At 40.8% G+C, this 24,180-nt stretch overlaps 2 protein-coding genes across 17 annotated transcripts in view; one reads left to right on the top strand and one right to left on the bottom strand.

Annotated features, from left to right (window-relative positions):
• Positions 1-5,601: 5,601 nt before the first annotated feature.
• LOC110961754 (uncharacterized) lies at positions 5,602-14,102 on the bottom strand. Of its 2 annotated transcripts, XM_022209477.2 has the most exons (8): positions 13,975-14,102; positions 13,838-13,885; positions 13,414-13,451; positions 10,767-10,918; positions 8,919-9,988; positions 8,656-8,811; positions 8,479-8,571; positions 5,602-7,424 (listed from the first exon to the last, which is right to left on the bottom strand). In XM_022209477.2, exons 5-8 carry the CDS (start codon positions 9,969-9,971, stop codon positions 7,119-7,121), a joined length of 1,608 nt encoding a protein of 535 aa, XP_022065169.1. In that variant the 5' UTR covers positions 9,972-9,988; positions 10,767-10,918; positions 13,414-13,451; positions 13,838-13,885; positions 13,975-14,102; the 3' UTR covers positions 5,602-7,118. The 2 variants fall into 2 exon arrangements, with proteins under 2 accessions (XP_022065169.1, XP_022065170.1); XM_022209478.2 differs by lacking the exons at positions 13,414-13,451; positions 13,838-13,885; positions 13,975-14,102 and having other exon boundaries at positions 10,767-12,530.
• A 4,568-nt stretch (positions 14,103-18,670) lies between these two features.
• The window catches only part of LOC110970793 (NACHT, LRR and PYD domains-containing protein 3-like), a 267,127-nt gene continuing 261,617 nt past the window's right edge, over positions 18,671-24,180 (top strand). For 11 of the 15 annotated variants that reach the window (XM_051943521.1, XM_051943520.1, XM_051943513.1 and 8 more), the window contains exons 1-7: positions 19,253-19,384; positions 19,468-19,617; positions 19,754-19,876; positions 20,632-20,704; positions 20,865-21,093; positions 21,275-23,081; positions 23,159-23,332. In XM_051943521.1, coding sequence (XP_051799481.1) covers positions 19,296-19,384; positions 19,468-19,617; positions 19,754-19,876; positions 20,632-20,704; positions 20,865-21,093; positions 21,275-23,081; positions 23,159-23,332 — 2,645 coding nt within the window. In that variant the 5' untranslated portion in view covers positions 19,253-19,295. Of the gene's footprint in view, positions 18,884-19,252; positions 19,385-19,467; positions 19,618-19,753; positions 19,877-20,631; positions 20,705-20,864; positions 21,094-21,274; positions 23,082-23,158; positions 23,333-24,180 lie in introns of those variants that run through there. The other 4 variants (XM_051943518.1, XM_051943514.1, XM_051943522.1 and 1 more) reach the window with 4 other exon arrangements.

Here is a 24,180-nt window from a genome sequence, read left to right as displayed (position 1 = left end):
TCTGTCTGTTGTCTCTCCTTCCTGTCTCTCTCTCCAGGTCGCTCGCCCTCTGGCTCTACCTGCACTCTACCGGCTGATTGCTGCTGTGGGTGTCAGCTAGCCTTGCTGCGCTAGACAACCCACGACAACGAATTTAATTCTCTGCCAGGGTGGGTCTAGTTACCCTCCATAAGGCTCGAGGCTGGATTCTCCTAAAACTGGCCGGACCAATCACCATGAAGTGTAGAGTCAGAAGGCGGGCGTAACTAAGTGACGACAGAGGCGCGACGATTCTGACAGAAACAACCGGAAACAACCATAGAAACAAGGATAGACAAGAAGAGGGCTGCGCACAATAAACAGTTATCTTTTGACTCGGCTTTGGCCACAGCCCTTAAAGATTTGAAGCTAAAATTCAACTTGAAAGATAAACAAAGGACGGCACTGAAGTGTTTAAATAAGGCTTCACCGCATCCTCTGATTTCCGGTGCTCTAGGAACTCCGTCAGCCTATTCGTTGCGCTGATTGGTTGTATACCTACCCAATTGCTGCAGAGTGATTTAAAGACAACCTTTTAGCCCGCCTCCCTCCCTGTCGAGAGTTCCTAGACCCTTGTGCCTTCAGACCTAGGTCTAGAGCGGCTAGGCTAGGTGTCACCTGTCCCCCACCTCAGCTATAAAAGCTCTGTGCCTTCTCTCAGTCGGATCGTTGCCAGACTCACATGTCGTCCCAGACTCCGTCCCCCACAAACCCTACCACCTCTGGACTGCATCAGTTTATGGACCCTTCTGCTTCCCCTCTTTGTGGATTCCCCCTCTTGGACTCTTGTTTTGATTGACCTCAGCCTGTTTGCTCCCTCGGTTATTACTTTCCCCTGTGTGTGAGTACCTCTCCTTAGCTCTGTTGTTTCCAGCTGTTTGGTTTTTGTTCTGCCTCCTTACTCCTGTTCTCAGTTATTTAGTAGATTGGATTCTCATTTAATAAAAACCCCTTTCCTGATCACACCAGTTTGCCTGTCTGTTGTTTCTGAACCTGGGTTCTCCAACCTCCCACCGTAACAGACTTTGCTTTAGTCTCTGGTTCTGTGTTGCCACCAGGGTCACACAGGGGGTGTGGGCAAGAACATCACTTAGAACAATTTCTCCAGAGTACGGCAGTGAAAGAAGCAGAGACTTGGCTGATGGTCTGTTTACTTGTTGTTGTGGTTTTCTATAAGGAAAGGGAATAATAAACATATCTCAGTCACAGTCATGAGCTGATGTATCCCTCTACACATGAACACCATCAAACACTCCACTATTTAAACAGACACGCTCTTATTCTGAAAACTGGAAGTTAGGCCATCTGTGCACAGAGCAGAAGCGACTTCACACTGATAATTTCAGACTGAAAATAAACTTATTCTCTTCACATTCCTGACTTATCAAAGGGAAAGCAACAGTTAGATCCAAAGAATAAACACAGAATAATGAGCTTCACGTGACTCAGATTAACTCACTGAGTGGCTTCATATAAAACTTAACGAGTGCACCGTTGCCGTGACTACGGCTCATTAGCATAATAAGCACATGCAGAAAATAGAAACATCCACTAAATAAAAACAAACATGACAACAACATTAACTAGCCAAACCATCACACATATTCCTGAGAAAATATTCACTCTGTGATACAACCATGACCACCGTCTAATGAAGGATTTCTGACTGGAATCAGGGGGTTCCTTTTAGCCTAGCTTAGAACAAAGACTGAAATCATAGGGATCCTTTTAGCCTAGCTTAGAACAAAGACTGGAATCAGGAGAATCCTTTTAGCCTAGCTTTGATCAAAGACTGGAATCATACGAATCATTTTAGCCTAGCTTTGCTCAAAGACTGGAATCGGGGGGTTCCCTTTAGCCTAGCTTAGAACAAAGACTGGAATCATAGGGATCCTTTAGCCTAGCTTAGAACAAAGACTGGAATCATAGGGATCCTTTAGCCAAGGTTAGAACAAAGACTGGAATCATAGGGATCCTTTAGCCTAGCTTAGAACAAAGACTGGAATCATAGGGATCCTTTAGCCTAGCTTAGAACAAAGACTCGAATCATAGGGATCATTTAGCCTAGGTTAGAACAAAGACTGGAATCATAGGGATCCTTTAGCCTAGCTTAGAACAAAGACTGGAATCATAGGGATCCTTTAGCCTAGCTTAGAACAAAGACTCGAATCATAGGGATCATTTAGCCTAGGTTAGAACAAAGACTGGAATCATAGGGATCCTTTAGCCTAGCTTAGAACAAAGACTGGAATCATAGGGATCCTTTAGCCTCGGTTAGAACAAAGACTGGAATCATAGGGATCCTTTAGCCTAGCTTAGAACAAAGACTCGAATCATAGGGATCATTTAGCCTAGGTTAGAACAAAGACTGGAATCATAGGGATCCTTTAGCCTTGGTTAGAACAAAGACTGGAATCATAGGGATCCTTTAGCCTCGGTTAGAACAAAGACTGGAATCATCGGGATCCTTTAGCCTAGGTTAGAACAAAGACTGGAATAAGGGAGTTCCTTTTAGCCTAGCTTAGAACAAAGACTGGAATCATAGGGATCCTTTAGCCTAGCTTTGCTCAAAGACTGGAATAATAGGGATCCTTTAGCCTAGCTTAGAACAAAGACTGAAATCATAGGAATCCTTTAGCCTAGCTTTGCTCAAAGACTGGAATCATAGGGATCCTTTAGCCTAGCTTAGAACAAAGACTGAAATCATAGGAATCCTTTAGCCTAGCTTTGCTCAAAGACTGGAATCATAGGGATCCTTTAGCCTAGCTTAGAACAAAGACTGAAATCATAGGAATCCTTTAGCCTAGCTTAGAACAAAGACTGGAATCATAGGGATCCTTTAGCCTAGCTTAGAACAAAGACTGGAATCATAGGAATCCTTTAGCCTAGCTTAGAACAAAGACTGGAATCATAGGGATCCTTTAGCCTAGCTTAGAACAAAGACTGAAATCATAGGGATCCTTTTAGCCTAGCTTTGCTCAAAGACTGAAGTCAGGGGGTTCCTTTTAGCCTAGTTTTAGCATCGTCATCATATTTAGCAGTGTTAACATTGTTAGCATAGTTAGATTAGAGGGCCTCATGAAGCTGATTGAGAGAATACCAAGAGTGTGCAGAGCTGTCATCAAAGAATCTAAAATATAAAACATATTCTGGTTTGTTGAACACTTTGCTGTTTACTTCCTAATTCCATTGATGTTCTTTCATAGTTTTGATGTCTTCAGTATTAATCCTCAATGTAGAAAATAAGTAAATCAAAAACCACTGAAGAGGTGTTTCCAGACTTTGGGACTGTAGATGTTTTAAATGTCTTTAATTGCTGGTTCTGACTCTGGTTCTGTCCAGTCTGACATGGATCAAGTCTTGCTGGTTCTGGTTGTGGACAGATGTGTGGATGTCTGCTGCTCGTCTGGACCTCGTCGTTGCTGCTTCCACTAACCAGGACTGTCGCTGCTGAAGCTGTTGGATTTTACACAGAAACAGTGTGAAGCTGTAAAGTTTGTGCCTCATCTATGGAGGGAAGTTTTCATGTTTGTGTTGGACCAGAACCAGTAGAGGCAGGTTGGAGCTCAGTGTCACGTACATTCTCGTTCCAGTTCTTCCACATTCTTTAAACTTTGGTTTCTGAGGAACTACTGTGACTGAAAACAAAACAACACGTCAATCAGCCAGAAGTATGAGGAAATCTAAAGCGGTGAATTCCACCACTCCTTCAACAACAAACTGAATCTGATGCTCTGTTTTCTGCTTATTGGACTTGAATGTGCAGAACTGCAGTTTGATTTCTGTCCAATGAGAAGACTGTGATTGTTGAAGGAGGTTGTGACAATAATCAGAGTTTTAGATCTTCATCTCCAGCCTCCAAAAGCTACACTTCATGTTTTTATTTCTAAAACCTGCAGATGAATTCCTTCATTTCATCCAGATAAACTCCAATCTCACACATTTACCTCAAACTGGTGCAGAAAATGGTAGAAAACCTCTGATCTGACAGAGAAGGAGATGCTTCATAGTACTAGTCCACATTCAGAGGACCTCATGTTGTTAAAGTCATCTGGAACCAGGACTGAGGAACTGCAGGAGCTGATTGTCTGATAATGTGACCTTAGTTGGTCCATGAGGGCTACAGATCAGACCTTTTTATCAGTTCACAGTTAAACTAACAAGATTCAACATGAAAACACAATAAGAGAGAAAAGACAGAATGTAAACTAACAGCAGCTCATCAGACTGTCCCAATAACCGACTGCCTGCTTTATTTAACATTTACTGGAGCTTTATTTGTGCTCCAGAGTTTAACCATCAAACCTAAAAATAGATGTGATGTAAACAAGTGCTGCCAAACGATTTAAAAAATGCAATTTGATTAATCTAAAGGTTGCTGTGGATTAATTTAGATTAAATATCGTTCATTTTTAATCTGTATTGATCGCGTTTTATATTGTCTGAGCAAACAGACTGAAGGAAGAAGGAATATTTCTGCACTTAATGTGTTTTTTTAACACCTTTCAAAGTCCATATTAACAAAAAACAACATTTATCCCCATTAATGTGGCTCTGTTACTCTTTTTCAGCAGCTACTGAGACCAGGATTTGTGATAAAAACATGTTTTAACATTTTAATTCAAAAGGTTGAAAATAAATCCAGTACAGTACAGATAGCTGACTACTGGTGATGCTGTTAGAATAACTTGTAGCATTCAGTATTATCACACTTATGGCCTTTTTAAATCAGAATTAAAGGGGAAACAGAGAGCCTTGCACTGTCCAGACTGTGAGACACATCTTTACATTTTACACCTTTTACAAAGTGTGACATGTGAACAGAGCTTTAGAGATGCTGCTGTTTTAAGTGGAGCAGGTTAGCTGTTTTCTGTCTTCATGCTACATTAAAATAACATCTCCTTGCTGCAGCTTCTTTATCTCGTCGTTTCTTCTCTCCTTTTTTCTCTCCTACTCTTTCTTCAGCCAGCTATTGACACAAACCAATCTGTTGACATTGTCTGAGAGAAGAGATGAGCGCTTCTTATGAACAATGTTGCCTGCAGCTGAGAACAGTCTCTCACATGGTACAGTGATGTTTGCAGCCAGCAGTGCCAGCTTTCCATGAGCTCTCCAGTGAGCTGAGCACCACTCTAAGGACAGTTCTCCATCCTAATGGTAGGCTCTGCTCTGTACAAGTGCATCAGTCTGTCAGCTAGCAGCTCCTCATCTCATTCTGAGTCTGAGCCCATCTGGAAAAGACCCTTTTTCTCTGGTGGCTCATCTTCACAAGTCTGTCGAGGTGGGGATTGTTCATGCAGCAGTCGTCCAGGTGTGGTCCACACCCCCTCTCTGTCACTCTTGGGGAGGCATTTCAAGTCCTTGAACCGAGGATCCAAAGCTGCTGCAATCTTGAGCCATTCATTGTTGACAAAGCGTTCTTGACGGGAGGGTAGGTCTTCCTGGAATGCCGTTTTAAACTTAGATACATCTGCAGGATCGTCATCAGAGGTTTCCATCACACGACGCAGAAGGCAGAAGGCAGGCAGTACCACTGAGCAGGAAACGTAGGACTCCCACCCAGAATCTGTCACATACCTGCAGTCAAAAAAATAACTCATTGGACTAACTCAATTCATTTGTGGGCAGGTTTTCCATCCAATATATTTACGTAGCCCCAACTCAAATTATAAACATAGGTTAAATTTAATTTAATTACGTTAATCAGACTAATTTTTATTTGTTAAACTCAAAATAAATTGTATACATCAGTTTAGAGAAATTGGTTTACACTGATCTAACTTTATTCAATTGAGTAAGTTCTCCTAAATTTTATTAGTCATAACTACAACAAAATAATAACTTAAATTCAAATAAATTTATTTAGATTCATCCAAATTAAAATGAAATCTATTTTAAATTAAATCAAATCTTTCATTTGATTCCCCCCAGCTGAAATGACATTACACAGAACTTTGTATTTACTTCATTTTTATTGAATTGCCACATGCAACAATAACATGACAGTGCAGGTCCACCCGTTTTTTAAAAAAAATTAACACTAAAACAGTGGACGATTTTGAAATTATGCATTTACAGACATACCCATTTCTAATAAAAATATGGATAATGCTGCTATTGCTTGGGACAGTCTTACAGTTGTACTAAAATTGTACAATGGGTGTAAGCTGCAAAGCACCTGACAGAATCTTTGCTCAAAATATCTGGGAACATTTTAGATTAGAATAACACAAAATTATACATATTTACATTATCTCATCATTACGACAGTTCAATCTTTGTTTGCCAGCTATACCACACTGAACAAAACTATTGAACTGCTGACCAAACTGAGAAATCACGACAATGTCATGTTTTAATATTCTTAAGTCTTACAAAAGATTTCAAAGTGCTTTTGAGGCTATTATAAACATTGACATAGAACGGTAAAGTCTTCAATGACATCAATGCATGAAAACATTTCAACATGAACATGTGTAAGGGTTTCCTTGCTAAAACAATTTACAAGGTGTGCTATTCTTGCCCAGTGCCCTGGATATAGTACCTTACCAGTTCTTTTACTGTTGAAAAAATTGACATTCAGCTTTCCAATAACCAAGAGTCACTAATAGGAAAGGCTCAATAAAGAAGGAGATCTAAATATATGTCTGAACAGTCCTTTTCCCTTTTTAATTATTTTAGACCAAAACCACAGACTTTATCTGTTCAAATATACCAAAGGGCGTACAGCCATTCAAACCTTAACCTGTAAAAACCTGGTTTACAACATGCGGAGTTCTTCCAATTCAGAGCAGAAATAAAAGTGCATCAAAGTGCTATAAGGTCCATCAACTTAAAATCTGAGTAACACAATTTGGAAACTGGACTTTCCATTTGACAATCAAAGTTTGCACGAGAAGACACTCATCAGTGCCCATGACATTTCTATTGCTTTGAAGAACGGGAGAACAACAAACTCCCATACAGTCCCTTGTCTGTCTGTGCAGTATCAAGCTGTTTCAGAATTCCAGAATGGGCAGGGAGAAGTTACTGTTAATCTTTGGTGAGGAGGGAGGTCAAAGAGTGGCAACAAAACAAACAGGTCCCTTAATGTCCTCTCTTTATGCAGCAAACAGCTTGATTTTTAACTGCTGTATTTTTGTATTCAGCTTGTGCCCATCCAGATTCATGATGATCTTCTGGCAAAACTCGAAGGTGTACTTCAGGTTTTCCGGGTAGCTTAGATCAAGGGCATAAATGAGCCCAAATGTCAAGATGAATCCCATTATGACACTACCCACTTGGCTGAGGACTTTGGTGCCTTCGATCACAATCCCGACATCCTCTGGTTCCTCATCTCCATCTCGTCGGATTATGTAGATCCCCATAACTCCGATATCTGACTCTGCGTTCTCAGTAGCAGGGTCCTTACCATCAAAAAAACACATAACACTTAAAGTAAATGACCTGCTTAATGGCACAAACAGAAACTTAATACATTTAATAGCAAAGCTGTGGTCCATAGGGTTGTTTAATAATAGGCACTTCATGGAATCAGATGAATTCACATGGTCAGACACACAAATGTACTCAAGAATAAATATAAAGTCTCCTTTTTTTGTTAATAAACACCCAAACATGCTCCAAAAAACAACACCAAAAAAAGTAAGGCTCTTATTTTCCTTGTGCAAATGAAAAATTCTCTTTTAAATATTTATGCCCACCAGGGTTGGAAATTAATAGTCTACCACAATGGCTGATAGAATTTGAAAACCTAATGGCTACTCTTTCTCTGCTAGCCCCTTTTTAAAAGATTTTTTTGACCAGTGAGTATAAGAGGAGCTTATACTGATTGAGTAATGACCCTAATATAAAGGAAAATATTTAAATGTATACTTAATGCATTATGTCACACTAAAATAAAAGATGAGTTTAAGTTGTGTTAGTTCCTTGTTTAAAAGCTAGCTTAAATGTTCTTTGAAGCCAGGTATGTGAATAAATGATTTGTATAAATTGTACGTAAATATGATTATGAATTACAACCACTGCCAATTACACCTAAAGATGTGCAAAAAAAAAATTGTTACAGAAAATTACAAGATAGCAATTTGTCAGAAAAGTTATGAAGTAAATGAGTGAGGTTTGTTTTTAGATCAATTTGAATCAGTCTTTTAAATCTTTCACAAAGAATGTATTAAATAGAATTTGTGTCTTCAAATTCAACTGAACTAGAGGGAATTCCAGAATGTCAACAGACCTGTGTGCATTGGAAATTGATTTATCAAACCTATTTTGTGACAGTTTTTTAAATGTCTGCACACTATGATACACAACTTGTCAGTACTGGAAAATCCTTTTGCAGACTGTGTCTAATATCTTAACTACAAAACACAATGCTTTTGTACAGTTGCATAAACACTGAGACAAAGACTGATATTGCTGACATTGCTAAATGCTACACCAAAAATGTGTAAAACTTACCAGATATTCCTTAAAGAAAGAGTCTGGATCTTCATTGAGGTAGATGATCAGGCCTCTCAAGATGCACTCTCTCCTGGTGTCAATGTTGCCACTCTAAAACAAGTTCACAAATCTGCATCAGAATCTTAAAATAAACACTATAAATTAAAAAAGGATGTTCCTTGAGTTTATACTGACCGACTTAGCGATTTCCAGGACCTTCTTCATCTTTTGACCCTTTACGCCTCCTTTGCCACTGAAGATCTGAACCAGTTTGTCTGAGAAATGGTCCAGCTGGGACATGAACTTCGATTGCAATGGTTTGGTGGTCAGTCGCATGAACTCTGCATTCACCTGAAAATAGATTTGTAAACACTGTAAAGAGATTTTTGTTGATTCAAATATTTGGGATACAGACTTATTAAAGCAATGAAATTGCAACTGTGAACCCATTTACTCACTTCACGGTGCTCAAACAGGGCAGGCCACCTGTCCTTGAACTCAGCTACCATTGGCCTCTGCTCCACTATCTCCAGTCTTCTATGAGAGAAGGTTTTTTCCATTTTTGCCCTTATCACCACTTCATTGTCCCGTTTCTGTACTTCTGACAACAATGCAATCCTCTCATCCTCCAAGCTTTTTGCAGTTTCACCTTTAGGATGGAGAGGAATGTAATTAATCTCAGCCTTTCTGGGTTTCTTGACGCTGGCTGCAGCTTTGCCTTGGCCTTCTCGTTTGTGCTTTAAGCAGTTGACGCGGATCTCAGGATGTCCAAGTCGCCCCAGCTTTGTTCTATAGTTTTGCATTTTATATTTCAGAGACTGTTTCCATCCCCAAAACCCTGTCTTGGATCCAAGCTGCCCCAAACAAGGATGAGCTCTGGTCAAAGCGGCTGCAACTTCTTCACACTGATAGTCTTTGGGGTATTTTGTGTATTTCACCATTTCTTGGGCTAAACCTTCAAGGATGACTCCTTTCAGCTTTGGTCCAGGGTTGAAATGTGTTCCGCTTGTCTCAAACTCCTCATTTTTCAGTTGTAGCTCAAATTCAGCCTCATAGGAGAATTTGGGTACCACAAAAACCTGGGGCCACGATGACACTTTTGAGGACTGAGTTTCTGGAGAGGAATGTGGAGTTGAGGTGTAGAGTGTATCATCACTGCATGAAGAGGCAACTGAAGAGGATGGTGTTTGAGGATCTGCAGTGGTAAACGAGGCCCCTTCAGGTGAGCTCACTGGATACAAAGTGACGTAAGGCTCCTCAGGTGAAGACACTGAGCAGTATATAACTTTAAGTGTGCCTTTGTTTTGAATTTCAGAAACTGAAGTTAGGTTCATGAACTGGTTGAAGTCAATGTCCATGTATTGCAACCGAAAGTCATCCTTCACTTGAAACACAGTCTTTATTATTGTTTGTAGCTCTTCCACTGTTCCAGGGATTCCAGAAGCAAGGGTAAGTTTTCTTGAGTCATATTCACCACCAAAGAGGATCCGCAGAACTACGGGGTTTGCCATTACTGGTCACCTTTAGTCTAAATGAGAAAAAAGGAGAATGCAAAACAGAACAGCAGGAAACACAAAACATTAGTTCTATTTTTGAAGAAAATATTTCATAGATTTCCCAAGTCTAAAAAATAGAAGAACATCTACTTCGGTGATATCTGAATCCTGTGTAGGGCTGGGCCATATGGCCTAAAAATAAAATCCCCAATTTGTTCCACTAAACTCGGTTTCTGATTTTAACTGAGTTTTTCCCGCTCTTAAAAAAAGAGAAAAAAAAAATCCCAACAACATAAAAATTAGACAAATCAAGTTTTGTCTTTATGTTGTCCAAATATTTTCCTCTTAAAGTCAAAGTCTGTGTCATAAAGGTTGATTATGTACTGTAGTAGAAACATAGACAGGTTTGTCTACAAAAACACTAAAGGCTGTGGTATTTTCACAGTATTAGCATGAAACTCTCTGATCAATATATACTTACAACAAATACAAGCTTATAAGAGTGCTGTTGCAAACCTTACAAGGCCAACCATCATGAAAATTTCTTTTTTTTTCATAAATTGCAACATCGTACAATTGGACTTAGGCGAGAAAACAAATCCCGATTTATACATTTTTTAATATCTTCTGCAGAAAAAAAAAACAATGGATCTATTTAATCGAATTTTTGCCCAGCCCTAATCCTGTATCAATATTGTTGCAAGACTGATTATAAAAATGACTTCAGATTGGTCCACAACAGTGGGTGGCAATTAAAGCTAGGGATGGCAGATTTGGGGGAGTTGGGTTGAGGAGGAGGATTATGCTCACCTTCCACTATGATGAATCTTTTCAGTGTTGTCATACGCACACCACCAACCAAGTAGTCCACAAGAGGATATGGGTCCTTCAGCTCAGCAAGCTCAATAAGGGTAACCTCTCTAGTTGGTGAAGCTGACAGCTCAAATGCACGATAATGCTCCCTATACCAAACACATAAATCTTTCACTAGAAAACACAGCTTTCCCTTCACAATGCACATTTGAATAATCTCCCTAAATCTGGGCAGTCCATCTACAGATCCATGTGCAATAAGCATTCCTTCACTGTAATGTATTCCACTGAAAGACACACTTTTTGTCATATGTAATGCAGATAAATCTGGGTATCTCTGCTTAAGTTGAGACACTACTCCCTCATTGAGGACATCAACAGGCATGAATGAGACATCTGTGACCTCCAGGGATGACTTCTTGAGAGTCGGGGAATGTGTGTGATAAGCAAGCATGAGTTGATGTTTGATAGCTAATGACCGAGGTATATTCTTAAAGCAATTTGTGTGTCGAGCTACCTGCTTAAAGAAACTATGTTTAGCCTCAAACCTCATTGTCCACAATGCAATTAGAGGTCCAAAACAACGAATCATATGAGGGTAGTGCTCCAAATAGTGATGTTTTGGTAAAAGCTTAGCATGTGGAAAGAGTTCAAGATACCGCTGTCTGTGATCATAGATCTTAGCCTCAAGATATGCAATGGTTTCGTCTGTGTGAATGGGAGCTACAACCAACTCAACAATATCCTTTAGCTCTAGAACAACCTGCCATGCAGGCTCATCTTCTGGTAAGATTTGGCCAATCAAAAAGGGAAGCAATCTCAGCAAGGCCCAATTTTCATGGGCATTGCCGCCAATCGTGCTGCGAGATGTAAAAGACTGAGGTATGACATGGGGGCGATTGGTTTTGTCTCCCCATTTGTAAGGAAATGTCTGAATCAATGTGTTAAGGTCATCAAGTGTGAAGTATTTTTTGGATATCAGTGAAGCAATACAACGGGCCAGCTCAACTGGAACTATACCTTCAAAGAGATCGTGTACAATGTCAGGGGGATAGCCAGTGCAAACATGAAAATGTAAAAGGTGCTCTGTTAAAACACACAGTTTTTTCACACCGCAGCAAACAGTAGCATTCTTTTTAGCAGACTGGACATGTGCATCATGAATGTCTCTAGTTCTGAGCTGGAAGGAACCTGACTGGACATCTTTAATTTGAAATTCAGATTTGTCTCCAGTGCAAAACCTGCATATTGACCCTCCTGAAAAACTTTCAACGAACCCTCCAATTGAATGTGCCCCAAGATTGTCAGCTATTACACACTGGACAGAACCTTTGACAAACTGACCAAGCTGAGAAATAAAAACACCATGCTGTTCTAATATTTTCAAGTCTTGTAGGAGAGGCTCCAAAACTTTTTCAAAACCATATGCCTTGATATCATCAGATTTGCATAGAACAGCTAAATTAATTGAATTAAGCGTTGAATGGGAACCTGGTGGCAAATTACCCAACACCCAATAGACACCACAGAGTTTATGCTTTTTACGAGATGTACCCAGAGGGTTACATATCTCAAAATCATCTACATAAAGATTGACTGCTATTTTAAAACCTTCCCCAGACAGAAACTTGTTTTGTTTAAAGTACTCACCGTCTCTTATGGTTCTGTACTCTTTGACCAACAGCTGCTCTTGTACTTTATGTATCTTAAGATGTTCAAGAACACTTGTGTGAAATATTAACTGTTGCAATGACTGTAAGAGAGGGATATACTGAAATTTCCTCTTCTTTTGAGCATCCAAAATGTATTCTACAGGCTTGACCACACCAAAATGTGAGTTATAGTATTGTGAGCGTTTATAAGCGGTACCCAGAGGCCCATCTTTTGCAATAGCTATGCCCAGTGGGTTAGATTTGCATAAAACAGTGGCAAGCTCATGGATTACTGACTCTTCCACTTGTACTTCATGATTTTTGAAAACATTAGAAACAACTGCTTTTGTGGCAGGCAAAGATGCTGTACTTAATATAAAGTGAAGTTCAGAGAGAACCTCATCAACTACTGCCTTGGGAATGTGAACTATATTTTCCAATTTTAATAAAATACAAGCAATTTTCTCTTCAATAACATTAGGAAGGTCTAGTTCTGTACCATCACCATAATTCTGGGTTTCATAATCCTCATCTACATCCAAAGACTCTGGTGGATCATCTGCAGAACTATCTGACTGATCCAAATGAGTGTTTGCACTGACAACACTGGCTTTAAAGTCTTTAAATGAATGATGGTTGTGTTTTCTGTTTTTGTGTGTGTTGAACGTGCTATAAATATTAGTTGTAAATGTACACCCTAGGAATACACATGGAACAGTTTCATCATGCCTGAGATGCCCATTTAAATGTTGAAAAAAATCTCTCTCTGATGCTAGTTCTCTGCATGAGCAGACATGACACCGGAAAGTACAGCCTTCTACTCGCTCTGGAGTTTGCTGTCTGCTATGAAGTTTGTATGTGTGATTCAGTAGCTTACTCCATGTATTAAATGTGCAAGGACAATCTGTATAAGCACATGGATAACGAAAACTGCCCCTGAAGTGTCCATGACTCTGCCTAAAATGCTTCAACAACAAATACCTGCTACCTACTTCAAAACTGCATTCTTTGCATTTCCACATTCATTCTCCTATAAAAGAGAAAAAGACACCATATTAGAGCATATCTCATTAAAAACCTGGAAGGTGCATCATAATTTGTTTAGGCCAAATTGATTTTTTATATTTTTGTACTTGTAAAACTAGCACATATTCTGTCATTCTTGCATTAATATTTCACAGCATTAATTTAGCAAAATGAATGGACAGCACTGCAGCAAATGGCATTCAAAGAAAGAATTGGGATTGTTTATTTCCTAAAAAGGATTTGGGTCCTTTTGATAATTTGTTCATGATTTCATGATACCAAATTTATGTTGTCCAATACTATTGAAGTATCTTTAGCGATAATATATCCCCAAATGGTAGTGTTGTAGATAATCCTGAGTCAATATTGACTAAGTAGCATAATACTTACAGCACTAGGAGGTTAGAGCAAGGCAGAGGCTTGGTGAAGCTGATCAAACTACAAGTTAAACATTAATTGTTAGAGTTGTTAAGGAAAGGATACTTTTTAAAGTGAAATACAAGACATACTCGTAAAGCAATACTTACCAAATAGACTTTAACACACAGCTAAGTCTCACTTGTCTTCTTGTTGCCCAAATATGTGTACTAATTGATGTCTCAATGTCACACATCCACTGAGCACACTGCAGAAAACAAGAAAAAAAAAACAATTACAAATGGTCCAGATTTATAAAAAGTATCATCTTAATTAGTCCATAATATCGCATACAGCATCCATCAAAGGGCACATAAAACAATAAAAATAAATAAATAAAAATTTCTCAGCAAAGTAACCAAGCAGTGTTGTAAATGTAAATCAAACCAACCCAAATACATTCACACATTTACTCTTATGTCATAGTACTCATAATTTTCAAGGACTTAAGAGTTTTTTCCCACTTTTTCATAAATGCAGTACCTCAGTCGCTCTAATGTCAAAACTTCTGACACCACAGACTTCCACAGTTGGACAGATGGTGGATCAGCACCAACTCACTTAACCATAATAGTTTTCCTAGCCAGCATTAATAGAAATTGAATAGTTTCTTTGTGTACCTTCAGAGAGTCTGAGAATAGGCCTAGTAAACAAATCAATGGGTTGGGGACAGGGGCTGCTCTAACACTAAGCTAATTTCTCCACATATTGCACTCAAAAATAATTCAATTTCTTTACACTCCCAGAAACAGTGAATTCTTGTCCCAAAAGTGTATTTGTTATATTTTATTCTGACTGTAGATTCATTTTGTATCCATCATTTTACTGACAAAAAACAATGAATAAAACAAATAACATCTGTTTTGCAGACTACTGGAGCAGAAGGTTGATCATACTCAAGTTAGAAAGTCTTTCATGCCTGTATGTTTTCACCTGCTCTGTGTGTGTGTGTGTGTGTGTGTGTGTGTGTGTGTGTGTGTGTGTGTGTGTGTGTGTGTGTGTGTGTGTGTGTGTGTTCCCCGGTGCGGTAGTTTTTCCTGATAACGGTAACGCTGCGGTTGTATGATCCCTGTGAGCAACACAGACATGTAACTCTTGAGTGTAGCGGACAGTCGGATCCAAATAATTTAATTTCAAAGTAATAGAGCGGGCACGGATACCGACAACAAGTCATGACATGCTCGCAGCGGTGCGGTGACGTTCTACGAAACCGCGCTTAAACATGAAGCAGTCATCATGGTGTGAATAACTTAAACGTGTGGAAGCCATGTAAACACTCTAAACCCTTATTACAGGCCTGATACTTACTGTTAACTGACGCAGTTTAGTTGGCCATTCCTCACGGTTACGGCTGCATGCAACAGGCAAGAGGTTTGGAGTAAGGGAGTGGGGGAGGGGGGGAGGGGGGCGCGCTATTCATCATGCTGTAAAGTCAAAAACTCCGATAAATAACACCATCCACCACAATTTGTGGTGGGAAAAACGGTGTCACGTAGGCCCACGAGAATAAGTGTCGAAAATAGATTATTTTACAATGCATGAGGTGCCCGTGGTTGGTTTGCCTGAAGGGATGCCAGATGCTAGCAGCTAGCAGCTCTCCTTAGACCACACTGTAAACCTAAACCGATTAAATTTGAGCACATCCCTACAGCAGGAACTGCAATCTGTGGTGGAATGGATCAGGAAAAATAAGTTGGTTCTTAATGTATCGAAGACAAACAGTATTCTATTTGGTACAACACATACTTTACAAGAACAGCCTGAATTGAATCTTTTTATAAATAATGTGTCTGTTAAACAAGTAGAAGAAACAAAATTACTTGGTGTTGTGTTGGATAATAAATTGTCGTGGACTAAACATATTGATAAGATGGTATCTAAGATGGGAAGTGCTGTTTCTGTTGTGAAAAGGTGTGCAGCTTTCATGTCACTAAGCTTCATTAAACTAGTGTTACAATCTTTATCAGTTCTGGACTACTGTCCAGTAGTCTGGTCTAGTACATCACAAGAAAATATAAAAAAGTTGCAAATTGTACAAAATAGAGCAGCAAGAATAGCTTTGCATTGCAGTTACAGAACAAATATTATAGCCATGCACAATTATTTGGATTGGCTATCGGTTAAGGAAAGATTATTGTATTCATTGCTGGTTTTCTTTAGAAACATTTAAATTACAAAAAACATCAATCTTTGATAAAAATGTATATTTTAGTTCAGCTAGACATAGCTATGCAACCAGACATGCTACCAAAGGAAATTTTACACTACCCAAGTCAAAAACAAACACAATTAAACGAATGGTTATGTACAGAGCTATGCAAGAATGGAATAAACTACCAGGAAACATTACACAAGAAAATAGCAAAGTAATGTTCAAGAAGTCAAAAAACATCGGTGTACAATAGAGAACTAATATAGGTCAATTGGAAGTACAAGTGTTACTTAAAACTGCACCTTTGCAACAGAAATAGTTCTAGCGAGATAAATAGTAAAAGAATGGTGAGTGTCAAATCTGATTTAATTTGAACTGTTAAATCGATTTAATTCGGGGTTTGTGCTTCAATGGCGTTGGGTGTAATATCAAAGGACAAAAGAAACTGGAGTTTTATATGTGTGACCAACATACATAATATACCGTATTTTCACGACCATAAGGCGCACATAAAAGTCTTAGATTTTCTTCAAATTGTGCGGCGCGCCCTATGGTGCAGTGCGTCCTGTGTGTTGTTGTTGTAAGGCGGACGTAGACCAGGTGGTTTTTTCCACGCATCACCATCGCTGTTGATCTGTGACTCTATGCGTGGCCATCTCACAGCCGATGTGAAAAAACAAGTGAAGCAAATGAACTCTGAGCTTGCTGTCATTCCGGGAGGCCTGACAAAGGAACTCCAACCGCTGGACATCAGTGTGAACCGGCCGTTCAAAGTAAGGCTGCGAGCGGCGTGGGAGCGATGGATGACTGATGGAGACCACAGTTTCACTAAGAGTGGAAGGCAGCGCCGGGCGAGTTACGCCACAGTTTGCCAATGGATTGTAGATGCTTGGGCTAACGTGTCTGCTGGCACTGTTGTTCGAGCTTTCGCAAAAGCCGGCATCATTTCCGAGGCGCCGCACGGCACGGAAAGTGACTCTGACAGTGAAGAAAGTGAGCCTGGCATGTTTGATGGAGGTTTAGCGCAGCTGTTCAATTCAGAAACAGAGGATGAGGACTTCCATGGGTTTGATTGATGACGATTACCGGTAAAAAAAAAATGTGAATACCAAACTCAGTTTTGCTCCCGCTCTATTTTTAAATACGCACACTTGTGTGCTTGTTTTATCCGTGTGTTTTACCATGCCCGCGACTATTGATGATTAAAAAAATGTTAGTACTTTGTAATCAATACTTAAATAAAGCATAACCAAACTCAGTTTTGCTCCCGCTCTATTTTTAAATACGCACACTTGTATGCTTGTGTGTGTGTTGTTGTTGTAAGGCCGACGTAGTAGAGGACACCATGAGAACGTTAAAGAGCGAAGTGCAGGCGTGGATTGTATATAAAACCCTCGCCATATAATCAGGTGCGCCTTATGTGTGTGTTAAATACAGTAATGGCACACATAACTGAGACTGCGCCTTTTGGTACGGTGCGCCTTTTGGTCGTGAAAATACGGTATGTAGATCTGTGTAGATATGATGATATGTAAATATTATATATCACTGCTGATCTGGGAGAGGTCTTCTATTGTCTGTGTATTGTTGTGTAGTGTATTTTTTGTGTTTTATGTTGCATTTGTATAGGGATTGTATTGTAAGTGATGCAACTGCATTGATACATTGTAAGGATGTTGTATGGACCCCTGGAAGAATAGCTTTGGCATTGCCATAGCTAATGATCAAATCAATCAATTAAAGTCCCCAGAACGAGAGCAGAGCACTGATCCAGCTGTAGCTGATGTTGTGTGTCATGTGTTTGTGTTGTTTTCTTGCTCTGCTTCATGTTCCAGACGGAGCTCTTGCTAGAAAACTGCTTGATCTGCTTTAGCTGGCAGGGTCTCTTTGGATTGGAGCAGCTGTCTCCTGTTAGCTTAGCAGCTAGTTCCCTCTGTGAAGTGCTGTTGTCAGATCAGGTACAAATCTGTTTCCTGCTTGGTTGCCCTGACAACAGTGAGGTCACAGCACGACCTGTTCCTCAGGTTAGTTCTGTCTTTCACCGTCTTCATGTCTCAGCTTGTTTTCTCCGTCTGAATGTGAGTAAAAGAAACTTTAAACTGGTTTTTATCTTTTATAAATCTATAGAACATAAAACTGATTGAATCATTCGTCGTATATTAACTCAAAAACAACGTTGTTGTGACACAATTAAAACATTAAATAAATCTTTTTCCCTAAAACCAAATGTTCAGACATGTTGGGGTGTTTCCAACCAGCAGGAGTTCTCAGACTGATGCTGAAATCAATGTTTTATCAGTAAATCTCATTTGTGTTTGTCAGACAGTTCTAAACATGAGTTGTTCTTATTATCTGTCAATCACAACCTGTGATCTGATCTGTCTAGCAGAGGGGAAAAGATTTAAAGTGAAATAAAGTTCACCTGATACACTTTGAAGAAACCAAATGCTAGAAATGTTCAGATGTTTCTTCAATGCAGCATTAAATGAGACTGAGAGCAGACATGTTGAGGGAAATGTGCATCAGTGTGATCTCTGCTGATGGTGGTTCTGTCCCACTGATTCCATTCTAGGGAATGTTAACTGTCAGGGATTTACAGCCTGATGGGAGCTTCTGCTTTCATGAAGAACAGGGTTTGTACAAGTTGTGTTGGACGTTGAGTGACATGAAAAAGGTTGAATGTAGAAATAATGGGTCACATGAAATGAGTGGGAATCAGCCTGTAAAATGTGCTCTTATTGTGAAAGTCTGCCTGCTGCTTCCTCATAGGTGGAGTCCTGACTGGTTCCAGGAAACAGATCACCTGTCTGAGCGTCCAGGAGTGGACTGGAAACTTTCTTCTTCTTCTTCAGCGCTTTGAATAAAGTGTAAGTTTGCTTTGTTTGCTGCTTTAACTTCAGTAATGTTGCTGTTTGTTTCTGCTCTGTCATGTTTCAACATGTTCAGTTCTTATTTCAGCACAAACTGTGGATGACTGCTGTTTAAACATGGATCAATATGATTATTAGCTTATTGATTGACTGCAATCAGTCAATATTTCTCTGAGATTATTGATGGACTTGAGTCAGTTTGATGAGCTGCTGATGTTTCTTTGTTGTTTTGTCTTTCTGACTTTGGGTTTGTGGGTGAGTCTCTGCAGCTTCATGACTCCATCTGCTGGACTGATAGTAGAAGTGCAGCAGCTGATCTTCTCCAGGAGGATCTGAGTGGATGAATGATGTTTGTTTCCTGTGCAGGTGAAGGTAGAAAGTGTGTGTGAGCTGCTGTGAGTTGAGCATCATGGATGAGTGTGAGGACAGAGAGGAGGGAGTCCCTCCCTCTAAAAGCTCTCTGTGTGGGGAACAGGAGAACCAGAGCAAAGCTCAGAGGTGAGACCACCATCTCTAACTGTCCAGGACTCTGCTGCATGTCAGAGCTCAGCATCACATCACTGCTGCATCATTATTGACAGGAATCCACCTGGACCTGGACCTGGACCTGGACCTGGACCTGGACCTGGACCTGGACCTGGACCTCCATCCAGCTGTGTGTCCTTCAAGAGTGACTGGTCTAATCATCGCTTCATTGACTTTAAAGATCATCAACCTCCTGCTGCAGAGAAGTAAGCTGTGAAATCAAACTACTGACTGTTGTGTCAAATGTTCTGTCATTGTTCCAAATATGTTCCATCATTAAATCTCTCTGAAACTCTGCTTCATGATTTTTCCTTCCTGGTGGTTTTCCTCTCCATTTACCAGAATCCATCAGAGATCAGAGTCTTCTGGACCTGGACCTGCATCCAGCTGTGTGTCCTTCAAGAGCGACTGCTCTAAGGATGTTATTATTGACTTTAAAGGAGAACCAGGTCCTGCTGCAGAGAGGTAAGATGTTCAGAACAAGGTGTCAGAGCTGCTAGTTTGATAGCAGATTGGCTCCTCATCAAACAGAACAAATGTTTAGAAGAAGTGATGCTAATAACGTGAACATCATCCACAGAGACATTAAAAACAGAACCAGGTGGATCACAGCAAGAACTCTGAGTTCACTAAAATATCAAGAAATATTTTGACTGGACAAAACTCCAGTTCTGTGATCAGATGAGCCTTGTGAGCCTACATGTTAGCATGCATGTTAGCCTACATGTTAGCATGCAAGTTAGCCTGTATGTTAGACTTCATGTTCGCTTGTATGTTAGCCTACATGTTAGCATACATGTTAGCCTGCATGTTAGCTGACATGTTCGCCTGTATGTTAGCTTATATGTTAGCCTACAAGGTGAATTCTTCATTGCTGATGGAGACGACTGATGCTGGACGAGGATGGAGAGGACAGAAAAATGGTTCTTGTTGTCCTCTCTGAGTTTAATCAGTCACCATCCAGACCTGTTTTCCAGATTCTCTCAGAAGTTTCAACCCTTGAGGAGGAACTTTGAACTCCCAGAAACAGTCCTGAAAGAGGTTCTACAGGGACGGTTCCTGTGGTCAGAACAAAGATTGATGATGAGCCAAAATGAAGAGAAAGTTCCTGCAGTGGAAAACAGACTAATGTTGGAATCTCTCATGAACATCATGGACCTTCAGCTGGTGTTTGTCTCTGTGTGATAAAGTGAGAGTTAACTGTTGATGTTGATCCACAGAGTGGAGCAGCAGAACTCAGAGGTTCCCAGAGCTCAGTCTGTCCAGCAGCATCACCTGGACTCCATATTCATGGTGAGTTCATGGACAACAAGTTGTTCTCCATCTGTTGTGTTCAGGCGTCTCCATGCTGCTCTTTGTAGACCAGTGGACTGTCAGTGTGTCCAACATGGATCTGATGTTTGGCTCCATGATTTGACTCTGATGGACTCATTGACACATTTCTCTGTTCCAGCTGCTGGAGGACAACATGGTGACTTTTGTGAAGAAGGAGCTGAAGAAGATGCAGAAGCTTGTGAGTCCAGATTACCCAGAATGCTCCTCAGAGAGTCAGAGGGAGGATGAGGAGGAGTTGGAGGGTGATAATGAAGATGAGAGGAGCAGCAGAGAGATGTTTGAGCAGATCACAGTGTTGTTCCTGAGGAGGATGAAGCAGGAGAAGCTGGCTGACTGTCTGCAGAGCAGTAAGAGGATTTGTGTAAAGACTGAAGCTGCTGATCAACAGAACATTTACTAAAGTCTCAGAATATCTTCACACAATCAGTCTTTAGGGGACAAACTGTCACCTTCACTTTATTGCTACTTTGGTGCTTTAATATCCAGGTTACTTCTACTTCACTCTTTCTTTCTCGTGTTTTCATTCAGAACTTGCTGCTGGAGTTTGTGGACGTGAACTTAAACGTGGTCTGAAGGAGAAGTTCCAGAGAGTGTTTGAGGGCATCGCTAAAGCAGGACAGAAGACCCTCCTGAATGAGATCTACACGGAGCTGTACATCACAGAGGGAGGGACTGCAGAGGTCAATGATGAACATGAGGTCAGACAGATTGAAGCAGCATCCAGGAAAGCAGACAGAGCAGAAAGAAGCATCAGAGCAGAAGACATCCTTAAAGACTCACCTGGAAGAGATGGACCAATCAGAACAGTGATGACAAAGGGAGTGGCTGGCATCGGGAAAACAGTGTTAACACAGAAGGTGACTCTGGACTGGGCTGAAGACAAAAGCAACCAGGACATCCACTTCATGTTTCCATTGACTTTCAGAGAGCTGAATGTGCTGAAAGAGAGAAAGTTCAGCTTGATGGAACTTGTTCATCACTTCTTCAGTGAAACCAAAGCAGCAGGAATCTGCAGCTTTGAAGACTTCCAGGTTGTGTTGATCTTTGACGGTCTGGATGAGTGTCGCCTTCCTCTGGACTTCCACAACAATGAGGTCCTGACTGATGTTAGAGAGTCCACCTCAGTGGATGTGCTGCTGACAAACCTGATCAGGGGGAAGCTGCTTCCCTCTGCTCGCCTCTGGATAACCACACGACCTGCAGCAGCCAATCAGATCCCTCCTGACTGTGTGGACATGGTGACAGAGGTCAGAGGGTTCACCGACCCACAGAAGGAGGAGTACTTCAGGAAGAGATTCAGAGATGAAGAGCAGGCCAGCAGCATCATCTCCCACATGAAGAAGTCACGAAGCCTCCACATCATGTGCCACATCCCAGTGTTCTGCTGGATCACTGCTACAGTTCTGGAGGAGCTGCTGAGAAGCAGAGAGGGAGGAGATCTGCCCAGAACCCTGACTGAGATGTTCATCCACCACCTGGTGGTTCAGGCCAAAGTCAAGAAGGTCAAGTATGATGGAGGAGCTGAGACAGATCCACACTGGAGTCCAGACAGCAGGAGGATGATTGAGTCTCTGGGAAAACTGGCTTTTAATCAGCTGCAGAGAGGAAACCTGATCTTCTATGAGTCCGACCTGACAGAGTGTGGCATCGATGTGGAAGCAGCCTCAGTGTACTCAGGAGTGTTCACACAGATCTTTAAAGAGGAGAGAGGACTGTACCAGGACAAGGTGTTCTGCTTCGTCCATCTGAGCGTTCATGAGTTTCTGGCTGCTCTTCATGTCCATCAGACCTTCATCAACTCTGGAATCAACCTGCTGGAAGAAAAACAACGAACAACATCCAAGAAGCTGAAAGTATCTCTAAAGAAACCTAAACTAAAACATCTCCACCAGAGAGCAGTGGACGAGGCCCTACAGAGTCCAAACGGACACCTGGACTTGTTCCTGCGCTTCCTCCTGGGTCTGTCACTGCCGACCAATCAGAATCTTCTACGAGGCCTGCTGACACAGACAGGAAGTAGCTCACAGACCAATCAGGAAACAGCGGAGTACATCAAGAAGAAGATCAGTGAGGATGTGTCTGCAGAGAGAAGCATCAATCTGTTCCACTGTCTGAATGAACTGAAGGATGTTTCTCTAGTGGAGGAGATCCAACAGTCCCTGAGATCAGGACGTCTGTCCACAGATGAACTGTCTCCTGCTCAGTGGTCAGCTCTGATCTTCATCTTACTGTCATCAGAAGAACATCTGGACGTGTTTGACCTGAAGAAATACTCTGCTTCAGAGGAGGTTCTTCTGAGGCTGCTGCCAGTGGTCAAAGCCTCCAAGAAAGTTGTGTAAGTAGTTGGAGACTGAAGATCCTTTTTCATTTTGCTGCCGTTTCATCAGTATAATGTGCTTTTTGTCTCTTCAGACTGAGTGGCTGTAATCTGTCAGAGAGAAGCTGTGGAGCTCTGTCCTCAGTCCTCAGCTCCCAGTCCTCCAGTGTGACAGAGCTGGACCTGAGTAACAACAACCTGCAGGATTCAGGAGTGGAGAGTCTTTCTGCTGGACTGGAGAGTCCACACTGTAAACTGGAAGCTCTCAGGTCAGGACTCATCAACCTGTTCAACTGATGACCATTTAAAATGTGTTTTTATTCATGATGAGCAGAACAGCTGAGGTGGGAGGTTTTCTGTATTTGTATGACTCAGATCAGTTGTGTTACTGACCTTTAGCTCTAGTTTCTCTTAATGAGGCCTCTTCCACTACAGGAACTGAACAACCTGGAACCTGCATCACAGAACCAGCACCAAACAACTTGAGGCTTTTAGTCAGGGGAGCCATCAGGGAGTTTGGACCCCATGAAAAGAAATTTTACTGGGCCCCTGTAGCGCCGGACATAAGGCCGACGAAAATATTTTGTGCTGTTCACATAAAACTCTGCATTTTAATGATATTTTTGACTATTATTTCCCGTATTTGTGAAAAGGACAATGTGACAGTTACTTGGTAGGGGAAGCATTGAACACTCTGAATACAATGTTTCATTTATTTACTGTAAGACTGATTCTCATTCTTTCGCATAAAATTTCCCCAAATTAAATTACATACCTGAATAATACAAAACTTGAACATAAAATAACCTCTTCCATTAAATAAATTGCAATTATCATCTGTGAAGAAACAGATAAAATAAAATAAATAAATGAAATACAAAAAGCCAACTGCCTTTTATGATTTCTCATCACCATCTATAGAATCATACAACAAGCACAATAATAAAATCAGCTGGAGATGTTAAACTAAGTAAACAAAGTAGGTCCATTCATAAAGAAAAAACATAACAGGCCAGATACAACCTTGCTCAGCTGAGCTTCCTCTTGCACACATATTTACAATACATATTTACAACTGGGCCTTGCTCAACCTTTCTAACCAAGAGCCCAACGCCGA

The sequence above is a fragment of the Acanthochromis polyacanthus genome, chromosome 22 (assembly GCF_021347895.1).
Source record: "Acanthochromis polyacanthus isolate Apoly-LR-REF ecotype Palm Island chromosome 22, KAUST_Apoly_ChrSc, whole genome shotgun sequence".
Taxonomy (NCBI): domain Eukaryota; kingdom Metazoa; phylum Chordata; class Actinopteri; family Pomacentridae; genus Acanthochromis; species Acanthochromis polyacanthus.
The sequence above is the reverse complement of the archived record's forward strand: the minus strand, read 5'-3'. Positions and strand labels throughout refer to the sequence as shown.